The sequence below is a fragment of the Salvelinus fontinalis genome, chromosome 7 (assembly GCF_029448725.1).
Source record: "Salvelinus fontinalis isolate EN_2023a chromosome 7, ASM2944872v1, whole genome shotgun sequence".
NCBI classification, from domain to species: domain Eukaryota; kingdom Metazoa; phylum Chordata; class Actinopteri; order Salmoniformes; family Salmonidae; genus Salvelinus; species Salvelinus fontinalis.
The window spans coordinates 23,830,010-23,847,094 of record NC_074671.1 but is presented as its reverse complement, the minus strand read 5'-3'; the positions used below and the strand labels follow the sequence as shown (position 1 = coordinate 23,847,094).

The 17,085-nt window shown below is 45.7% G+C and overlaps 1 protein-coding gene across 1 annotated transcript in view; it reads left to right on the top strand.

The window, feature by feature from the left end:
* Positions 1-17,085, top strand: part of sspo (SCO-spondin) — a 78,601-nt gene that overhangs the window by 16,315 nt on the left and 45,201 nt on the right. Inside the window, exons 24-49 of the mRNA XM_055928779.1 lie at positions 1,316-1,443; positions 1,711-1,820; positions 2,186-2,335; positions 2,602-2,695; positions 3,036-3,439; positions 4,992-5,228; positions 5,579-5,758; positions 6,099-6,329; positions 6,786-6,908; positions 7,065-7,165; positions 7,945-8,176; positions 8,550-8,702; positions 9,227-9,364; positions 9,662-9,844; positions 10,342-10,492; positions 10,798-10,957; positions 11,381-11,429; positions 11,756-11,875; positions 12,159-12,407; positions 12,943-13,070; positions 13,331-13,472; positions 13,671-13,850; positions 14,768-15,027; positions 15,135-15,156; positions 15,315-15,435; positions 15,624-15,837. Coding sequence (XP_055784754.1) covers positions 1,316-1,443; positions 1,711-1,820; positions 2,186-2,335; positions 2,602-2,695; positions 3,036-3,439; positions 4,992-5,228; positions 5,579-5,758; positions 6,099-6,329; positions 6,786-6,908; positions 7,065-7,165; positions 7,945-8,176; positions 8,550-8,702; positions 9,227-9,364; positions 9,662-9,844; positions 10,342-10,492; positions 10,798-10,957; positions 11,381-11,429; positions 11,756-11,875; positions 12,159-12,407; positions 12,943-13,070; positions 13,331-13,472; positions 13,671-13,850; positions 14,768-15,027; positions 15,135-15,156; positions 15,315-15,435; positions 15,624-15,837 — 4,260 coding nt within the window. The remainder of the gene's footprint in view (positions 1-1,315; positions 1,444-1,710; positions 1,821-2,185; positions 2,336-2,601; positions 2,696-3,035; positions 3,440-4,991; positions 5,229-5,578; positions 5,759-6,098; positions 6,330-6,785; positions 6,909-7,064; positions 7,166-7,944; positions 8,177-8,549; positions 8,703-9,226; positions 9,365-9,661; positions 9,845-10,341; positions 10,493-10,797; positions 10,958-11,380; positions 11,430-11,755; positions 11,876-12,158; positions 12,408-12,942; positions 13,071-13,330; positions 13,473-13,670; positions 13,851-14,767; positions 15,028-15,134; positions 15,157-15,314; positions 15,436-15,623; positions 15,838-17,085) is intronic.

Sequence of the window (17,085 nt, the reverse complement as noted above, 5' to 3'; positions counted from 1 at the left end):
GTCATCACGTAAAGGCATCCAGGGGAAGACGTAAGCAGTGTCTGTATACTCATAGCAATAACAGTGGCCTTTTAACTGACTCCAGATCAGGGGCCAAAATGTGTGAAATCTGACTCCATGTCAGGGAAATTGCTGTAGAATGAGTTCTGTTCCACTCAGAGACAAAATTTCAACGGCTATAGAAACTAGAGACTGTTTTCTATCCAATAATAATAATAATAATATGCATATTGTACGATCAAGAATTTAGTAGGAAGCCGTTTCAAAAATTACACGATTTCCATAAATAGTGACAACAGCACCCCCTAGCCTCAACAGGCTTTAGGCGGGACGCTAGTGTCTCACTTGGCCAAAAGCCAGAGAAAATGCAGAGCGCCAAATTCAAATAAATTACTATAAAAATCTAAATTTCATTAAATCACACATGAAAGATACACGGGTGGGAATCCAGCCAACATGTCAAAATTCAAATAGGCTTTTCGGCGAAAGCAAACAATGCTATTATCTGAGTTAGCGCCATAGTAAACAAAGAGAGAGAAGCATATTTCAACCCTCCAGGCGCGACACAAAACACAGAAATAAAAATATAATTCATGCCTTACCTTTGATGAGCTTCTGTTGTTGGCACTCCAATATGTCCCATAAACATCACAAATGGTCCTTTTGTTCGATTAATTCCGTCAATATATATCCAAAATGTCCATTTATTTGGCGCGTTTGATCCAGAAAAACACCGGTTCCTTCTTGTGAAACGTGACTACAAAATATCTCAGAAGTTACATGTAAACTTTGCCAAAACATTTCAAATTACTTTTGTAATACAACTTTAGGTATTTTTTAACGTAAATAATCAATAAAATTGAAGACGGGATGATCTGTGTTCAATACAGGATTAAAACAAACTGTAGCTAGCTTTCTGGTCATGCACCTCTTCGAGTGACCCTCGTTCAAGATGGTCGTACTTCTTCATTACACAAAGGAGAAACCCTCAACCAATTTCTAAAGACTGTTGACATCCAGTGGAAGCAGTAGGAACTGCAAGAAGGTCAATTAGAAATCTGTAGTGACCTCAAAAAAAAAAGAATCTGAATGGTTAGTCCTCAGGGTTTTGCCTGCTAAATAAGTTCTGTTATACTCACAGACATGATTCAAACAGTTTTAGAAACTTCAGAGTGTTTTCTATCCAACTCGAATAATAATATATCTTATCTTCTGGGGATGAGTAGCTGGCAGTTTAATTTGGGTATGCTTTTCATCCAAACGTGAAAATGCTGCCCCCTATCCTAGAGAAGTTAACCTTTGTCCCCTGTTCCAGATCAACCCTCACAGGGTGACGTGGGGGAGGAAGAGGTGTGCTGTCATCACCCAGGACCTGTTTTCTCTGTGCCACCCTGAGGTGCCCTACCAGCAGTACTATGACTGGTGCGTCTTTGATGCTTGTGGGTGAGTTGCTAACCTTTAAATCACAAACTGGGGAGGTGCTATTAAGGATTGCATAGCTTCCACAAATCTAACAATGCATCAGTCCAAAAGGGTCACACGTCCTAAAACAAAATTGATAGCAGAACAGGTTAAATAGAGGTGAGAGCGGTTATTACATAATTAGGTCACGTTTATAACACCAGTATCCTATTCCAATACAGGTGTTTAATCTACTAATGACTCGTTATGAAGCACAATGTGATAATCCCTGTTCTCTGTGTGTGTTAGATGTGACTCTGGGGGGGACTGTGAGTGTCTGTGTACAGCCATCGCTGCCTACGCTGAGGAGTGTAACCGGCGTGGTGTCTACATCCCCTGGCGGTCCCAGGAACTCTGCCGTGTGTACAGCTTCTCTTCTTGACACACACACACACACACACACACACACACACACACACACACACACACACACACACACACACACACACACACACACACACACACACACACACACACACACACACACTCACAAACACACACACACACACACACACACACACACACACACACACACACACACACACACACACACACACACACACACACACAGATTGGACATTGACACTGATTGAGCAACATTCATTTGAATTGGATAGACCTTGGATAGACCTTTTTACACATGTTTACACCCTGCGTGACAAAATGCAAATGAACTCTTTCCATTCCTCCCGCCCTCTCTCCACCCTCCTCCTCCTCTGTGTAGCCCTGCAGTGTGAGAATGGTCTGGTTTATGAGGCCTGTGGGCCGGCTTGTTCTCCCACCTGTCCCAGTGAAGCCCAGAGCCCTGACTCCCAGTGTGGAGCCTTCTCCTGTGTGGAGGGCTGCTTCTGCCCCGCGGGCACTCTCCGCCACAGTAAGACAACAAGGGCTACATCTCAATCCAGTTTAGAGTTCCTTCCCGTCTGTCATCATTCACGCCGGTCTTGGAGAGCGCCTGGGGATGTGCAGGCTTTTATTCTACCCCAGCATTAAGACACCTGGTTCAACTTATCATGGACTTCCATTCAGGGTGTTGATTAGATGCGATGTGTTAGTGCCTAGCTGGAACAATACCCTGCACGCCCCAGAAACTCTCCATGTTTTATCATATCCTTGCCCTGACTCTGTCTCCCCCTACAGGGGAAGGCTGCGTGGCGCCCTCGCTCTGTCCGTGTGAGTGGGCAGCCTCTGTTTTCCCACCCGGGGCAAGCATCACCCAGCACTGCCAGAACTGGTCAGTCTGTCCCCTCGCCTATCGGCTCAACTCAAACCATCCCCCGTGTCGTGTGAGGCCAATTTGACATGTGGGCTTTTCATTTGGGGTGTTAAAACTGATACTTACTAACACATGGCTCTCAGTTCAGCTAGACTGATTTTGTCATTTTACACACCTGAGAGGAACATTTTATTAGTTGTGTGAATATGTTTTGTAGTAGGTTCTGTGGCTGGGTGAATGAATAGAAAGGATACTAACTTCGATAGTAAGTCCTGTTAGGTTTTGCCCTGTGGGTTTATGTCTACCTGGAAGGTGTTTTTATGGGTTTGATGTATTCTGTATATCTGCGGTCTTTCAGCTCATGTACTGAGGGCTTATGGCAATGTGAGGGCTCCCCGTGCCCACCTCCCTCCTCCTGTCAGGAGTCAGAGTTCCTGTGCACGGGGGGACGCTGCGTCCCCTCCCTATGGGTGTGTGACAACGAGGACGACTGCGGTGACGGCTCTGACGAGCTGTGCCCGTCCACCTGTGCCCCGGGGCAATACCGCTGTGCCAGCGGGCCCTGTGTGGACCTGGCGCTGCGCTGTGACGGGCACCCGGACTGTGCCGACCAATCAGACGAGGAGTTCTGTGGGCCTGCCACCCCTATGCCCCTGTGCCCGCCGGGGGAGTTCCAGTGTGCCAGCGGGCGCTGCCTGCCTGCCAGCCGCGTGTGTGACGGACGCCTGGACTGTGGGTTCGCTGACGGGTCTGATGAGCAAGGTGGGTGTGATTGGAAATGTATGTCTGTCTAGTGTCCATAAGTGTGTTTTTGTACTCGATGTGTGTAGGTGTCTATTATTGTCTAATTTCATATTAGTATTAACAAGCATAGGTGTGTAGAGTGCATTCGGAGTATTGAGACCCCTTGACCTTTTCTACATTTTGTTACGTTACAGCCTTATTCTAAAATGGATTAAATTGTTTTTTTTCATCATCAATCTTCACACAATACACCATAATGACAAAGAAAAAACTTTTTTAAATCATTCTTTTTTAAATGGGGAAATAAGTATTCAGACCCTTTACTCAGTACTTTGTTGAAGCACCTTCGGTAGCGATTACAACCTCGAGTCTTCTTAGGTATGATGCTACAAGCTTGACACACTTGTATTTGGGGGAGTTTCTCCCATTCTTCTCTGCAGATCCTCATGTTCTGTCAGGTTGGATAGGGAGCGTCGTTGCACAGCTATATTCAGGCCACTCAAGGACATTCAGAGACTTGTCCCGAAGCCCCTCCTGCATCTTGGCTGTGTGCTTAGAGTCGTTGGAAGGTGAACTTTCACCCCAGTCTGAGGTCTTGAGTGCTCTGGAGCAGGTTTTCACTTTGCTCCGTTCATCTTTCCCTCGATCCTGACTAGTCTCCCAGTTCCTGCCGCTGAAAAACATTCCCACAGCATGATGCTGCCACCACCATGCTTCACCGTAGGGATGGTGCCAGGTTTCCTCTAGATGTGACGCTTGGCATTCAGGCCGAAGAGTTCAACCTAGGTTTCATCAGACCAGAGAATCTTGGTTCACGGCCGGTTGTGATACAGCCCGGGATCGAACCCTGGTCTGTAGTGATGCCTCTAGCACTGCGATGCGGTGTCTTAGACCGCTGATCCCGTATTACGGGGTATTGTGTGTAGATAGATGAGATTATTATTGTAATTGTATTTTTTTGTACTTTTTACCCCTTTTTCTCCCCAATTCCGTGATATCCAATTGGTGGTTACAGTCTTGTCTCATCGCTGCAACTCCCCTACAGACTTGAAAGAGGCGAAGGTCGAGAGCCATGCGTCCACCGAAACACGACCCTGCCAAGCCATGCTGCTTGGAAACACCGTACAGCTGGCGACTGAAGTTTGTGTGTATGCGCCACAAGGAGTCGCTAGAGCGTGATGGGACAAGGACATCCCGGCCAGCCAGACCCTCCCCTAACCTGGACTATGCTGGGCCAATTGTGCGCTGTCTAATGGGTCTCCCTGTTGCGGCCGGCTGCGACACAGCCTAGGATCAAACCTGGGTCTGTAGTTGCGCCTCCAGCACTGCGGTGCAGTGCCGTAGACCTGCGCACTCGGGAGGCAGAGGAGTTATTATTTTTTTTGAATAAGGCTGTAACGTAACAAAATTTGGAAAATGGGAATGGGTCTGAATACTTTCCGAATGCACTGTATGTTCGTGTCTATAACCATTTCTGTTCATGTATACGTTCCTTAGATTTTGTGCTTTACATGTATGAGTCTATTATTGTCTTTCCCCCTCAAGTTCAAGTGTTTTTGTGTGTGGTCAGAGTGTGGGGTGGTGTGTGGCCAGGGGGAGTTCCTGTGTTCAGGGGGCCTCTGTGTGCTCTACCTCCACCGCTGCGATGGCCATGATGACTGTGGGGATCTGAGTGATGAGAGGGGGTGTGTGTGTGCCCCGGGAGAGTTCCAGTGCCCTGGGGACCAGTGTGTCCCCGCAGACAGGGTGTGTGACGGCCACAAAGACTGTCCCTCTGGCACCGATGAAGCCGTCTGTTCAACCGAAGGTACGTGAATCTTTACAATCAGTCTTCACTATCACTTGAAAACAATAGACATATTGACATGACACATTTGACTGCGATGTGTAATTCATTAAAAACAGGTTGATATTGACTGATACATTACGAATGACACATTCCTAGATATTACACATTTTCAAACAACATTGAGAGCTCTGAGGCCTCTGGAAACACCATCTGACAGGCGCGCGGGTCTGTGTGAGTGCATGCATGTACCTGTGTGTATGCAATAACATTACAATAACTGGTGGGTGCTTCTATTTTTCCTATTTCATGTGTTTTTTGCATGTCCAAACTCCCCCTGCGTGGTGGCTAAACCTTTGTTTCTGTGACAGTGACCTGTGCCCCTGGTCAGTTCCTGTGTGCTGATGGCACCTGTGTGACACCCACCAAGCTATGTGACGGGGTGACAGACTGCCAGGGCGGAGAGGACGAGGACCAGAACAACTGTCAACCAGTCACCATGGCCCCAGTTACCATAGCAACACCCATCAACCCGACTTCACCCACTTCTGGTAAGAGCAACAATACTGTTGAGAATCTCAAGAGGGAAGGCTGGCACTCTGCCCAAGAGTTACTCAACAGTGTTTGCCACACAACTCCAACTCCAACCACCACCAGAACTCCTACCACAAGGCACTGCTGAAAGCATTGGATAGGTATCTGCAGTATGGACTTATTTCTCAGCTGGATTGCTGGGTGAAATATACTTCATATTGATTCACACAACCATATTGCATCATACAAATATACTTCATATAACCATCTTAACCTCTCAGATCTATAAGACCTCCCTGGCTAGGTGCCTTGTGGGTAAGGGCCAAACTGACCCCCCCCCCCTCTCTCTTACCCCAGCCTGCCAGCCTTATGAGTTTGCCTGTGCCAATGGGCAGTGTGTGCCCCGGGCGTGGCACTGTGACGGGGAGACGGACTGTTTGGACGGGAGTGACGAGCAGGGCTGTCCCCGGGCGTGTGGCCCCGGCCAAGTGCCATGTCGCAGTGGTGACCAGTGTGTGGACTACCAGCAGCTATGTGATGGGATACCTCACTGTAGGGACGCCTCCGACGAGAGCGTGGACGACTGCGGTTAGTAATGCACCTGATGTTAAATACATGAAACATACAGAACCAGACAAGGGTTTTTCTTAATTTTTTGGACTATTTTCTACATGGTAGAATAATAGTGAAGACGTCAAAACTATGAAATAATACATATGGAACCATGTAGTGACCAAAAAAGTGTTAAACAAATCAAAATATATTTTAAATTTGAGATTCTTCAAAGTAGCCACCCTTTGCCTTGATGACAGCTTTGCACACTCTTAGCATAAATGAATGAGTAGGTGTGCCAACTTTTGAAAGGTACTGTATATCGTGCTGACACCTACTGGATAGGAACCATACTGTATAATACATGCATATTAACACTAATATATGCAACATATATTTACAGCAAATATACACACCAACACGAGTACATGCATCCCATAAATGAATTTTAACAGATGTTTATAAAAAAGAGCACCATCTGTTTTTTTTTAGGCTCTACAAGGATCCCACCTTGCCCTGGGAGCTTTCCATGTGACAACCGCACGTGTGTGAACGCGACTCAAGTGTGCAACGGTGTGGCCGACTGTCCACACGGAGAGGATGAGCTGGTGTGTGGTGAGTTGTGAGAGGAAAAGAGAATCTAACAAGATGCATCACTTAGAGACAGGGAGCTCTGCAAACCTCGTTTCAGATGGTCAATTTCAATGACTTTTCAATGTCGTTTTGATTGAATTGTGTCCATAGTCTGTGGTTGTATTGTCCTGTAACTAGATAAGACCAGTCCACCCCCTGCTCTCCCTGGCGATAAGAACAACAGTCACATCTGTCCTGAGTTCACCTGCCTGGACGGATCGTGTGTCTCCTTCAAAGCAGTAAGATTCCCCTAACCAAACATTTTACTTCAGTGCTTTCTGACATTGAACAAAACAAATGCTTCAGGCCAAAAATACGCAGCACAGTATAATATCTTACCATGTCATTAATTTGTATATACCTGGGTCGTGTTCATTAGGACATTCAACAGTAAAAACATTTTACAACAGAAAACATCTCAGTTTCAGTCCTTTTTCTTCTGTTTGGTGCCTGATGAATATAACCCTTGTATTTTTTTACAAATAAATTGCTGCCCTTCCATGTTAAAGGCCCAATTCAGTCATTTTTACATCAAATACTTTCTGGGTAACCTTACTCTAAAAGATTTCCATCAAAATTAGAAATTTATTAGAAATCTTTTAGCAAAGAAATATTTCTTAAACACAAATTTTCGAAAACTGTCTGGAGGTTGTCTGAGTGGGAGGGGAAAACTGAAAACTAGCTGTGATTGGCAGAGTGGTTTGGAACTCTCTTTGTTTATTGGTCTATTGACCAATTTACCGCATGGTGATGTCACCATGGAAAGCTGAAACTCACGCCCATGCAACCCTGCTGATTAGAAGGTCATGTGTAGATTGTATTTTCAATCAGCAACTAAAAGGAAATAACACTGATACATATTTTTTTTTTGCTTTTACAGTGTTAGATCCATTAGCTGTATGATATAAACTGTGTTATATGATATAAAACACAGGAAAACAGCATTTTGACTGCACTGGGCTTTTAAGTGGAGTGATCTAGGTGTTGTTCTAATTTTGGTTCTTTGTGTTTGTTCTAGGTGTGTAATGGCATGGCAGACTGTGCTGACTCCCTGCTGGGGCCCTTAGGTGGGCCCTCTGATGAGCAGGGCTGTAGGAGCTGGGCCCCTTGGGGACCCTGGAGTCCCTGTAGCCTCTCCTGTGGGACAGGCTCCATGAGCAGGCAGAGACTCTGCCCCCTGGGGGATGCCCTGGGTCAGTGCAGAGGGGACGACACCCAGAGACAGCAGTGTTTCAGCACGTCATGTCCTGGTGAGAGATGGGAGAGATGAGCCATATGGTGGTTGTTGTTAACCTTCATGATATTAATCAGCGGCAGTAGTATCTTCATCATCATCACTTTTGTCTTCACAATCAGCATCAACATCATCATCATCGCAATCATCATTACATTTTACATTGACATTTTAGTCATTTTTTGCAGACGCTCTTATCCAGAGCGACTTACAGTAGTGAGTAGCATCTTCATCATCTTCATCATCATCCCTGTCATTTGAATCTTCATCATTAGATGTGTTATCTTTGTCGACATCATAATCATCATCATCATCACTTGTTATTTCACTTGTTATTTTTATCACAATGTGAACACTCTTTGCGTGACATACTTGCCTCTTGTCAACAGTGGATGGGCACTGGTTGCCGTGGGTGACGTGGTCTAACTGCTCTAAGGATTGTGGGGGTGTGGAGGTAAGGCAGAGGGGATGCTTCCCACCCCAGAATGGGGGCAGAGATTGCACACAGCTCCCTGGAGAGTCTAACCTGGCCACAGAAATCAGTAAGTCCACTAAGACTGAAATATATTTGACAAGATATGGAACGGCTAATGATGAAGTGCCATGAACTTACAATTCTCTTTCTCTCACTCACTCTCACTCACTCTCACTCTCTCTCTCTCTCTCTCTCTCTCTCTCTCTCTCTCTCTCTCTCTCTCTCTCTCTCTCTCTCTCTCTCTCTCTCTCTCTCTCTCTCTCTCTCTCTCTCTCTCTCTCTCTCTCTCTCTCTCTCTCTCTCTCTCTCTCTCTCACTCACTCACTCACTCACTCACTCACTCACTCACTCACTCACTCACTCACTCACTCACTCACTCACTCACTCACTCACTCACTCACTCAATCACTCACTCACTCACTCACTCACTCACTCACTCACTCACTCTCTCTCACTCTCTCTCTCTCACACTCACTCTCTCTCACACCCTCTCACTCTCTCTCCCTCTCCCTCTCCCTCTCTCTCACTCCCTCACTCTTTCTCTCACTCTCTCTCTCACTCTCTCTCACCCCCCCCCCCCCCCCCCTCCAGAGCCTTGCCCTCAAGATGGCTGTGCCAACATCACATGTCCCAGTGGCCTGGTGAGACTCAGATGTGCCCCCTGCCCAGTGTCCTGTGCCCACATCAGCAGTGGCTCCGTCTGTGACCCGACTGCACCATGTTTCTCAGGTCAGAGAACAGGAGAGGAGGATGTGCTCTGTAGTCATATTTTCTTGATCAAATATCACATTTATTGGCTGCAGATCCCAAGAGAACAGAATGCTTACCAACATGGAGAATAGTTTGCTGACCTTCAGTGTGTATAAAGCACTGAGTTTAGCCACACACTTGTTCATGCTGGACTTGTTCATGTTGGGGAGTTCCCTAGCCTTCACTATTCTTCACTTTACTATCTCCCCCTCTCCCTCCTCCTCCTCTCCCCCTCTCTCTCCTCCTCCTGCCTCTCTCCCTCCCTCTCTCCTGCAGGTTGCTGGTGTCCAGAGGGTCGGGTGATGAACCATGCACAGCAGTGTGTGTTGCCGGAGGAGTGTGTGTGTGAGGTGGCCGGGGTGCGGTACTGGCCTGGACAGCATGTCAAGAAGGACTGTGAGATCTGTACGTGTGAGAGAGGCAGACCTCGACACTGCCAGCCGAACCCAGAATGTACAGGTTTGTCTACACAACACTACACAGTACACCCTCCTGTTAAGTTGTGTTCAGTTGGAAGAAATGGGAGAATAAAACAAATTGATTATGGAAAGTAGTGTACTTACATGGAGAGATGGTACTACTTCCTATTTTAAAAGCACTTTTAGTCCCTACATCTTTTCTCATTTCCTGTCTCTTAAACAAGACCCAGGCTTCACCTCTGTTCAAGCTCAAGTTGACTTGTTTTACTGTCCATTCAATATTCTGTAAAGGCTTATGAAAGCAATGCAGAATGTACTTGGACAAGATGTGATGTTTGTATTACACTGCTGCATCGCTGACTGTCTGTGTGGGCGGCAGATAGCCTAGCGGTTGTGTTGGGCCGAAACCCTCATTGCTCTGGATAAGAGAGTCTGCTAAATTACTACAATGTAACGTAGTCTGTCTCTGTGCGTGTGTGTGTGTGTGTGTGTGTGTGTGTGTGTGTGTGTGTGTGTGTGTGTGTGTTTGTGTGTCAGTCCACTGTGGTTGGTCGACGTGGTCAGCTTGGGGGGAGTGTTTGGGACCGTGTGGGGTCCAGAGTGTCCAGTGGTCCTTCCGCAGTCCCAACAACCCCAGTAACCATGGCAATGGGAGAAAGTGCAGAGGAATCTACAGGAAAGCTCGCCGGTAAAAGACACAGTACACATTCAATCACATTCATCATGTTTATGCATGATAAATACATCTAAATACACCACATTACGTGTGAATGTTTGTTTAACACATTGCCTTTCCTGTCAACTTACAGCCACTTCAATAACTGCAAGTAAAAGTGATACTTAGAAATTGTTAAAGAGTGGAATTCCTTTACACCCATAAATGTATGGGACATCCTGTACTCTGGAGTCTGGCAGAGGGATGGTAAAATGACCTTGTGTATGTGTTTGTGTATGTGTGTGCTCGCGCGTCTGCGTGTGTGTGTCTGTCCCCAGCTGTCAGACAGAGCCTTGTGAGGAGTGTGAGTTCCATGGCCAGTCCCATGCAGTTGGGGACCGATGGAAGGCGGGCCAGTGCCAGCTGTGCCACTGTCTGCCCAACCTCACAGTGCAGTGTGCCCCCTACTGCCAACATGCTGCCACTGGCTGCCCCCAGGTCAGAAACACTGAGGTTTACAGTAACTCTGTGTGTGTGTGTGTGTGTGTGTGTGTGTGTGTGTGTGTGTGTGTGTGTGTGTGTGTGCGTGCGTGCGTGCGTGCGTGCGTGCGTGCGTGCGTGCGTGCGTGCGTGCGTGTGTGCGTGTGTGTGTGTGTGTGTGTGTGTGTGTGTTTGCATGTGCATCTGTGTGCGCGTGCGTGTGTGTTTGGTGTGCCCATGCCAGAATACATCATGTTAAAAATGTGTTTTTCTACCGCTGTGTGACTAGAAGGTTCTTATCTAAAGTAAATGTTCTAGCATATGTGTTCCCTCAACCGCCTCGAAAAAAAGTCTCTATAGTTCTGTTGACACACAACTCACTAGTTTCCTTTCATGGCCCTGTGTCATAGCAACAATCGAATAATGTATTTTGTCTTGCAGGGTCAGAGTCTGGTTCCAGGGGAAGGTGACAAGTGTTGTTATTGTGAAGGTAACTAGTATCTAGTACATTACTAACCATATGTTCCCCTTTTGTCAATGATTCCAATGTTCGATATCAAGCTGGGAAAAAATCTATTTTTGACTAAAATGTTAGCTGATATGATAGCTTTTGAAATCTGTATTTGTAAGTCGCTCTGGATAAGAGCGTCTGCTAAATGACTTAAATGTAAATGTAAATGTATTTGAAATGGAAACCTGAGGTAGGGGTTATATCTGGCTAACCAAACACAGTTAACCTAGACAGAGGATATTAGGTGGTGACAGAATGTCAGTGGGAATGGGATTTTTCAGTGCTGAATTTCTCCCTATTGTCAGGTGACAATGGCACCATTTCAGTGGCAACAACACCTGCTACTGTGTCAGTGAGTGTCCAACCCTCCACCCCAACAGATGGCAGTATACCCCTGGTCCCCACGTACCCCCTTCCACCTGGAGGTCAGTATCGTTGATCTATTTAACCATTTATTTGAATAGGGACTGATACAATGAAAACACTCATTGATTTAACAATAATCAGATGCATTGTCCCACATTTTACCTTGCGCTTTTTGTTATTGAATCTGCTTTATGAATAATTTATGAATAATCTGATGTAAAGACCACTGATGAATATTGTTGGAGATCTACCAAAATGTAACGCAAGATTTAATCTTTTGATCGGTGGTATTTGTGGTTTATCAAATATATTTGTAAGTATGCTGTGTTTGTGCTTGTATAGAGGAGTGCTGGTCACCCCTGGGGGTCCAATCTCTCCCTGACTCCAGCTTCAGTGCCTCCTCACACCAGTGGGGTCACCCTCCACGGGCAGGGCGTCTGTACGCACGGGACCCACATAAGGACCTGCAGGGCTGGAGCCCTGACACAGAGCAGTACAGGAACCTTCCTACAGGGGCCCCCGAGGGCCACAGTGGAGCTGTGCAGGCCCCATATCTCCAGCTGGACCTGCTAAGACCCCACAACATCACTGGTAATGAACCACTTAAACCAAATCAAACCAAAACAAATCAAATCAGGGGGTCATAATGCTTCCAGCCAAAGTATATGGGGGATAGTATGTGTGGCTGTGTACATGCACATGTTAGTATTATATGGGTGCTAGTTAATTCATGATATAAAAACGCTATCAATGTTTTCTCTTCTAACATCTCACTCTTTTTGCTTATTTTATCCTTCTCTACACCCTCACTATTTCTCTCTATCTCTCCCTCTCTATCTCTCCCTCTCTATCTCTACCTCTCTATCTCTCCCTCTCTGTCTCTCCCTCTCTATCTCTCCCTCTCTGTCTCTCCCTCTCTATCTCTCCCTCTCTATCTCTCCCTCTCTATCTCTACCTCTCTATCTCTCCCTCTCTGTCTCTCCCTCTCTATCTCTCCCTCTCTGTCTCTCCCTCTCTATCTCTCCCTCTCTATCTCTCCCTCTCTATCTCTCCCTCTCTATCTCTACCTCTCTATCTCTCCCTCTCTGTCTCTCCCTCTCTATCTCTCCCTCTCTGTGTCCACCAGGTGTGCTGACTCAAGGGGGAGGTGTGTTTGACACCTACGTGTCCAGTTTCTACCTGCAGTTCAGTAACGATGGCAGACAGTGGTACACCTACCAACAGCTGATTGCTGATGCCCGCCCCAGAGCCAAGGTGCCCACTACCCATCAACCCTAGCACCAACTACTTTCCAAAATCTATTCTAGCATGCCCATCTCATTTTAGGAAGTATGCTAGTGTACATATTGGAACAGAGCAAAACTCTAATTTGCTGTTGAATTTCACTGCAATTCATTTTCTTTCCCATCATCCAATTTAAGTCGTTATTGTAAAAGAGAATGTGTTTTCAATTACTTTCCTGGTTAAATAAAGGTACACAAAAAATCCAATCAACTTCAATGTTGATGCCCCAGGTGTTCTTGGGTAACCGTGACGACCGGAGTGTGTCCTACACCAGGCTGGACAGGATGGTGTCGGCTCAGTTTGTGCGTGTGTTGCCTCACGACTTCCAGAACGGCATCTACCTCCGCTTGGAACTCATGGGCTGTGAAAATGGTGTGTGTTGGACAAAGTATTTACAGTTGTGTGTATGCATTGGTTTGAAAAGTTGCTACATTTTCAATATTTGATAAACAAATTAAAATCTACCATAGAGCAGCAAAACAATAAGAATAAATGCTATAGAGTCAATGTAAGTACAAATGGTTTAAAAACAATAACAGTCCCCGATTACACTCCTCCTCCTCTCCCTAGGTTCCCGCAGGCTATCCACCCCCTCTCCTCTCTCTCCTCTCTCCCCGGTCACCCCGGCCCGGCTCTGCAGAGATAGAGAGTTCCAGTGTGGTAACGGGCGCTGTGTCCCCACGGGGCCCAAGGGGGTTGTATGTGATGGGGTCAATGACTGTGGGGACGGATCTGACGAGCTGCGCTGTGGTCAGTTCCCATATTTCATTGATTCATAGTAGTGATACGGCGATAGTAGGTATATGGTGATAGTAGTGATATGGTGATAGTAGTGATATGGTGATAGTAGTGACATAGTGATAGTAGTTACATAGTGATAGTAGTGATATGGCGATAGTAGGTATATGGTGATAGTAGTGATACGGCGATAGTAGTGATATGGTGATAGTAGTGATATGGTGATAGTAGTGATATGGTGATAGTAGTGATATGGTGATAGTAGTGATATGGGGATAGTAGTGATATGGTGATAGTAGTGATATGGGGATAGTAGTGAAATGGTGATAGTAGTGATATGGCGATAGTAGTGACATGGTGATAGTAGTGACATGTTCATAGTAGTGATATGGTGATAGTAGTGATATGGTGATAGTAGTGATATGGTGATAGTAGTGATATGGGGATAGTAGTGACATGGTGATAGTAGTGACATGGTGATAGTAGTGACATGGTCATAGTAGTGATATGGGGATAGTAGTGATATGGTGATAGTAGTGACATGGTGATAGTAGTGATATGGTGATAGTAGTGAAATGGTGATAGTAGTGATATGGTGATAGTAGTGACATGGTGATAGTAGTGATATGGGGATAGTAGTGATATGGTGATAGTAGTGCCATGGTGATAGTAGTGATACGGGGATAGTAGTGATCTGGTGATAGTAGTGACATGGTGATAGTAGTGACATGGTGATAGTAGTGATATGGTGATAGTAGTGATATGGGGATAGTAGTGAAATGGTGATAGTAGTGATATGGTGATAGTAGTGACATGCATTAATCATAGTTGTCAGATAGTTAGACATACATTGTACATGAAGAAAGGCACAGTATGCTGAGAAGCATAACCAAATCCATTGGTTTCATGCATTGAACTTCTTTTTACAGGTACTCAGCCCTCCCCTACACCTACAAGCCCACGGGGCTGTCCCAGAGGTCAGTACTCCTGTCCGCCACCTGGGGGCTGTATTGATGCAGCCCTGCGCTGTGACGGAATCCCCCACTGTCTCAGTGGAGAGGACGAGATAGGATGCTACCCTCACGATAAAACCACCCAGGCAGAGAGGCCTAACAGTCCCACACCAGTTCCCCTAAGGACCCCTAGTATGGCTGCTGTCACTCTGCATAAGACTACCCCTACACCAACAGTAGGTCGAGGCACTCCTGATAACTCCTGTGTATTCATGTTTTCTGAGGTTGTGTGTCTTCTGTTTTTCATGTTACAATAACCTTTTGTTTTTTCTGAACCCCACAGGGAGGTGGCCCTGGGTATAGAGGTCAGTTGGACATGGATGCATGAAGTTGTTCAGAATAGTGCCATTATTGAATTTAGTTGATAGTAAATTGTTATTTAAAGTAATCCATTTTTGACTAGAAATGAAAATGATAGATTGTGGCTTGAGGTACTGAAGTATGTGAATTGGGATGCATGCAGGCATCTGTTCCTCTGCACTGGGATTGGAGGACGGGAAGATTCGCTATGGTCAGCTGACTTCGTCCACCCACCGCGAGAATAACCCTGCGGATGCCGGGCGCCTCAACATTGTGCCTAACGTGTGAGCTCTCAAAACCGATAATGTATCAATAATGACATACTTTCTTGTTCTTCAAATATTTTGTTTTCGACAAATATTCTCATTATCACGTCTTATGTTGGTCTCATCATCTCATAGTCTGATCATGGAGGTTATTGACTTCTTAATTACATATTGACCTATTTTCTTATTCATTTGTCTCATGTCAGTCTGATCATGGAGCCTGGATGGAGCCCCCTGCCAGGCGACCTTCAGCCCTACCTCCAGGTGGACCTCCTAGAGCCTACCTGGGTGTCTGGCGTGGTGACCCAGGGCAGTGAGAGGATGTGGGGCTACCTTTCCAAGTACCGTCTGGCCTTCGCCCTGGTCCAGAGCCACTTCACTGATTACACCGAGACTGGAGAGAGGGGCAGTCCTGCCAAGGTAGTAACTATTATGACCCTAATACACTTTATTTGCAAAGTACTTTTTACATCTCAGGTTGGTACAAACCTCTGGAATGACAGAGCAGTACAATTATGTTTTTCTTCTTCAAAATCAATGTTGTGGTCCCGTGCGGCTCAGTTGGTAGAGCATGGCGCTTGCAACGCCAGGGTTGTGGGTTCAATTCCCACGGGGGGACCAGGATGAATATGTATGAACTTTCCAATTTGTAAGTCGCTCTGGATAAGAGCGTCTGCTAAATGACTTAAATGTAAATGTTTATTGAGCTTCAGTAAGATGGGTAAAACAGCAAATGGTATAAAATCTGTGCTTCTGTATTGTAACCTATGTGATCTTGTTATGATGAGAAATGGATATATTTACAATAGGTAAAATGTATGATCATAATCCTTCTACAAATTATACGTATGATATTAGCTCCAACTGTATTGCAGTATCAGTTTACTGTTCCACTGTTACAGACAGAGGTGGTATCAGCTCTGACTATGCTTTTCCACTACTGCAGAGAAGATGTCACGACACACAGGACAGGAGAGATCCTCCTCTGGGAGAGACGATCTAGAAGCCATTTTGTCTCCTCTGTAATAGCCCTTGACCAGATATATTTACTTCACTTAGAATGAAGAAAGAAGTCAACAGCCACACGTAGTCCATCAAGTGGACTGGAGTGTGGAGACAGAAAGATAGAGAAACAAAGACGTGTGTGTGTGTGTGTGCGTGCGTGCGTGTGCGTGCGTGCGTGCGTGTGTGTGTGTGTGTGTGTGGACGTGTTTAACTATTCTTGTGGGCACCAGAAGTCCCCACAAGAATAATAACAAACAAACATTTGACCAAATGGGGACATTTTGTTAATCCCCACGAGATCAAATGCTATTTCTAAGGGGTTTAAGGTTAAGGTTAGAATTAGTGTTAGGGTTTGAATTACGTTAAGGGTTAGGGTTAGGAGCTAGGGTTAGGTTTAGGGTTAGAGTTAAGGTGAAGGTTAAGGTTAGGTTTTTGGGTTAAGGTTAGGGTTAAGGTTACGGTTAGGGTTAGGGTAAGGGTAAGAGTACGGGTTAGGGTTAGGGTTAGGGGTTTGGGAAAAATAAGAATTTGAATGGGACTGAATTGTGTGTCCCCACAAGGTTAGCTGTACAAGACTGTGTGTGTGTGTGTTTGATGACAATAACACGTTTTTATTTATTTGCCTTTATTTAACCAGTTATGTCACTGAGAACACATTCTCTT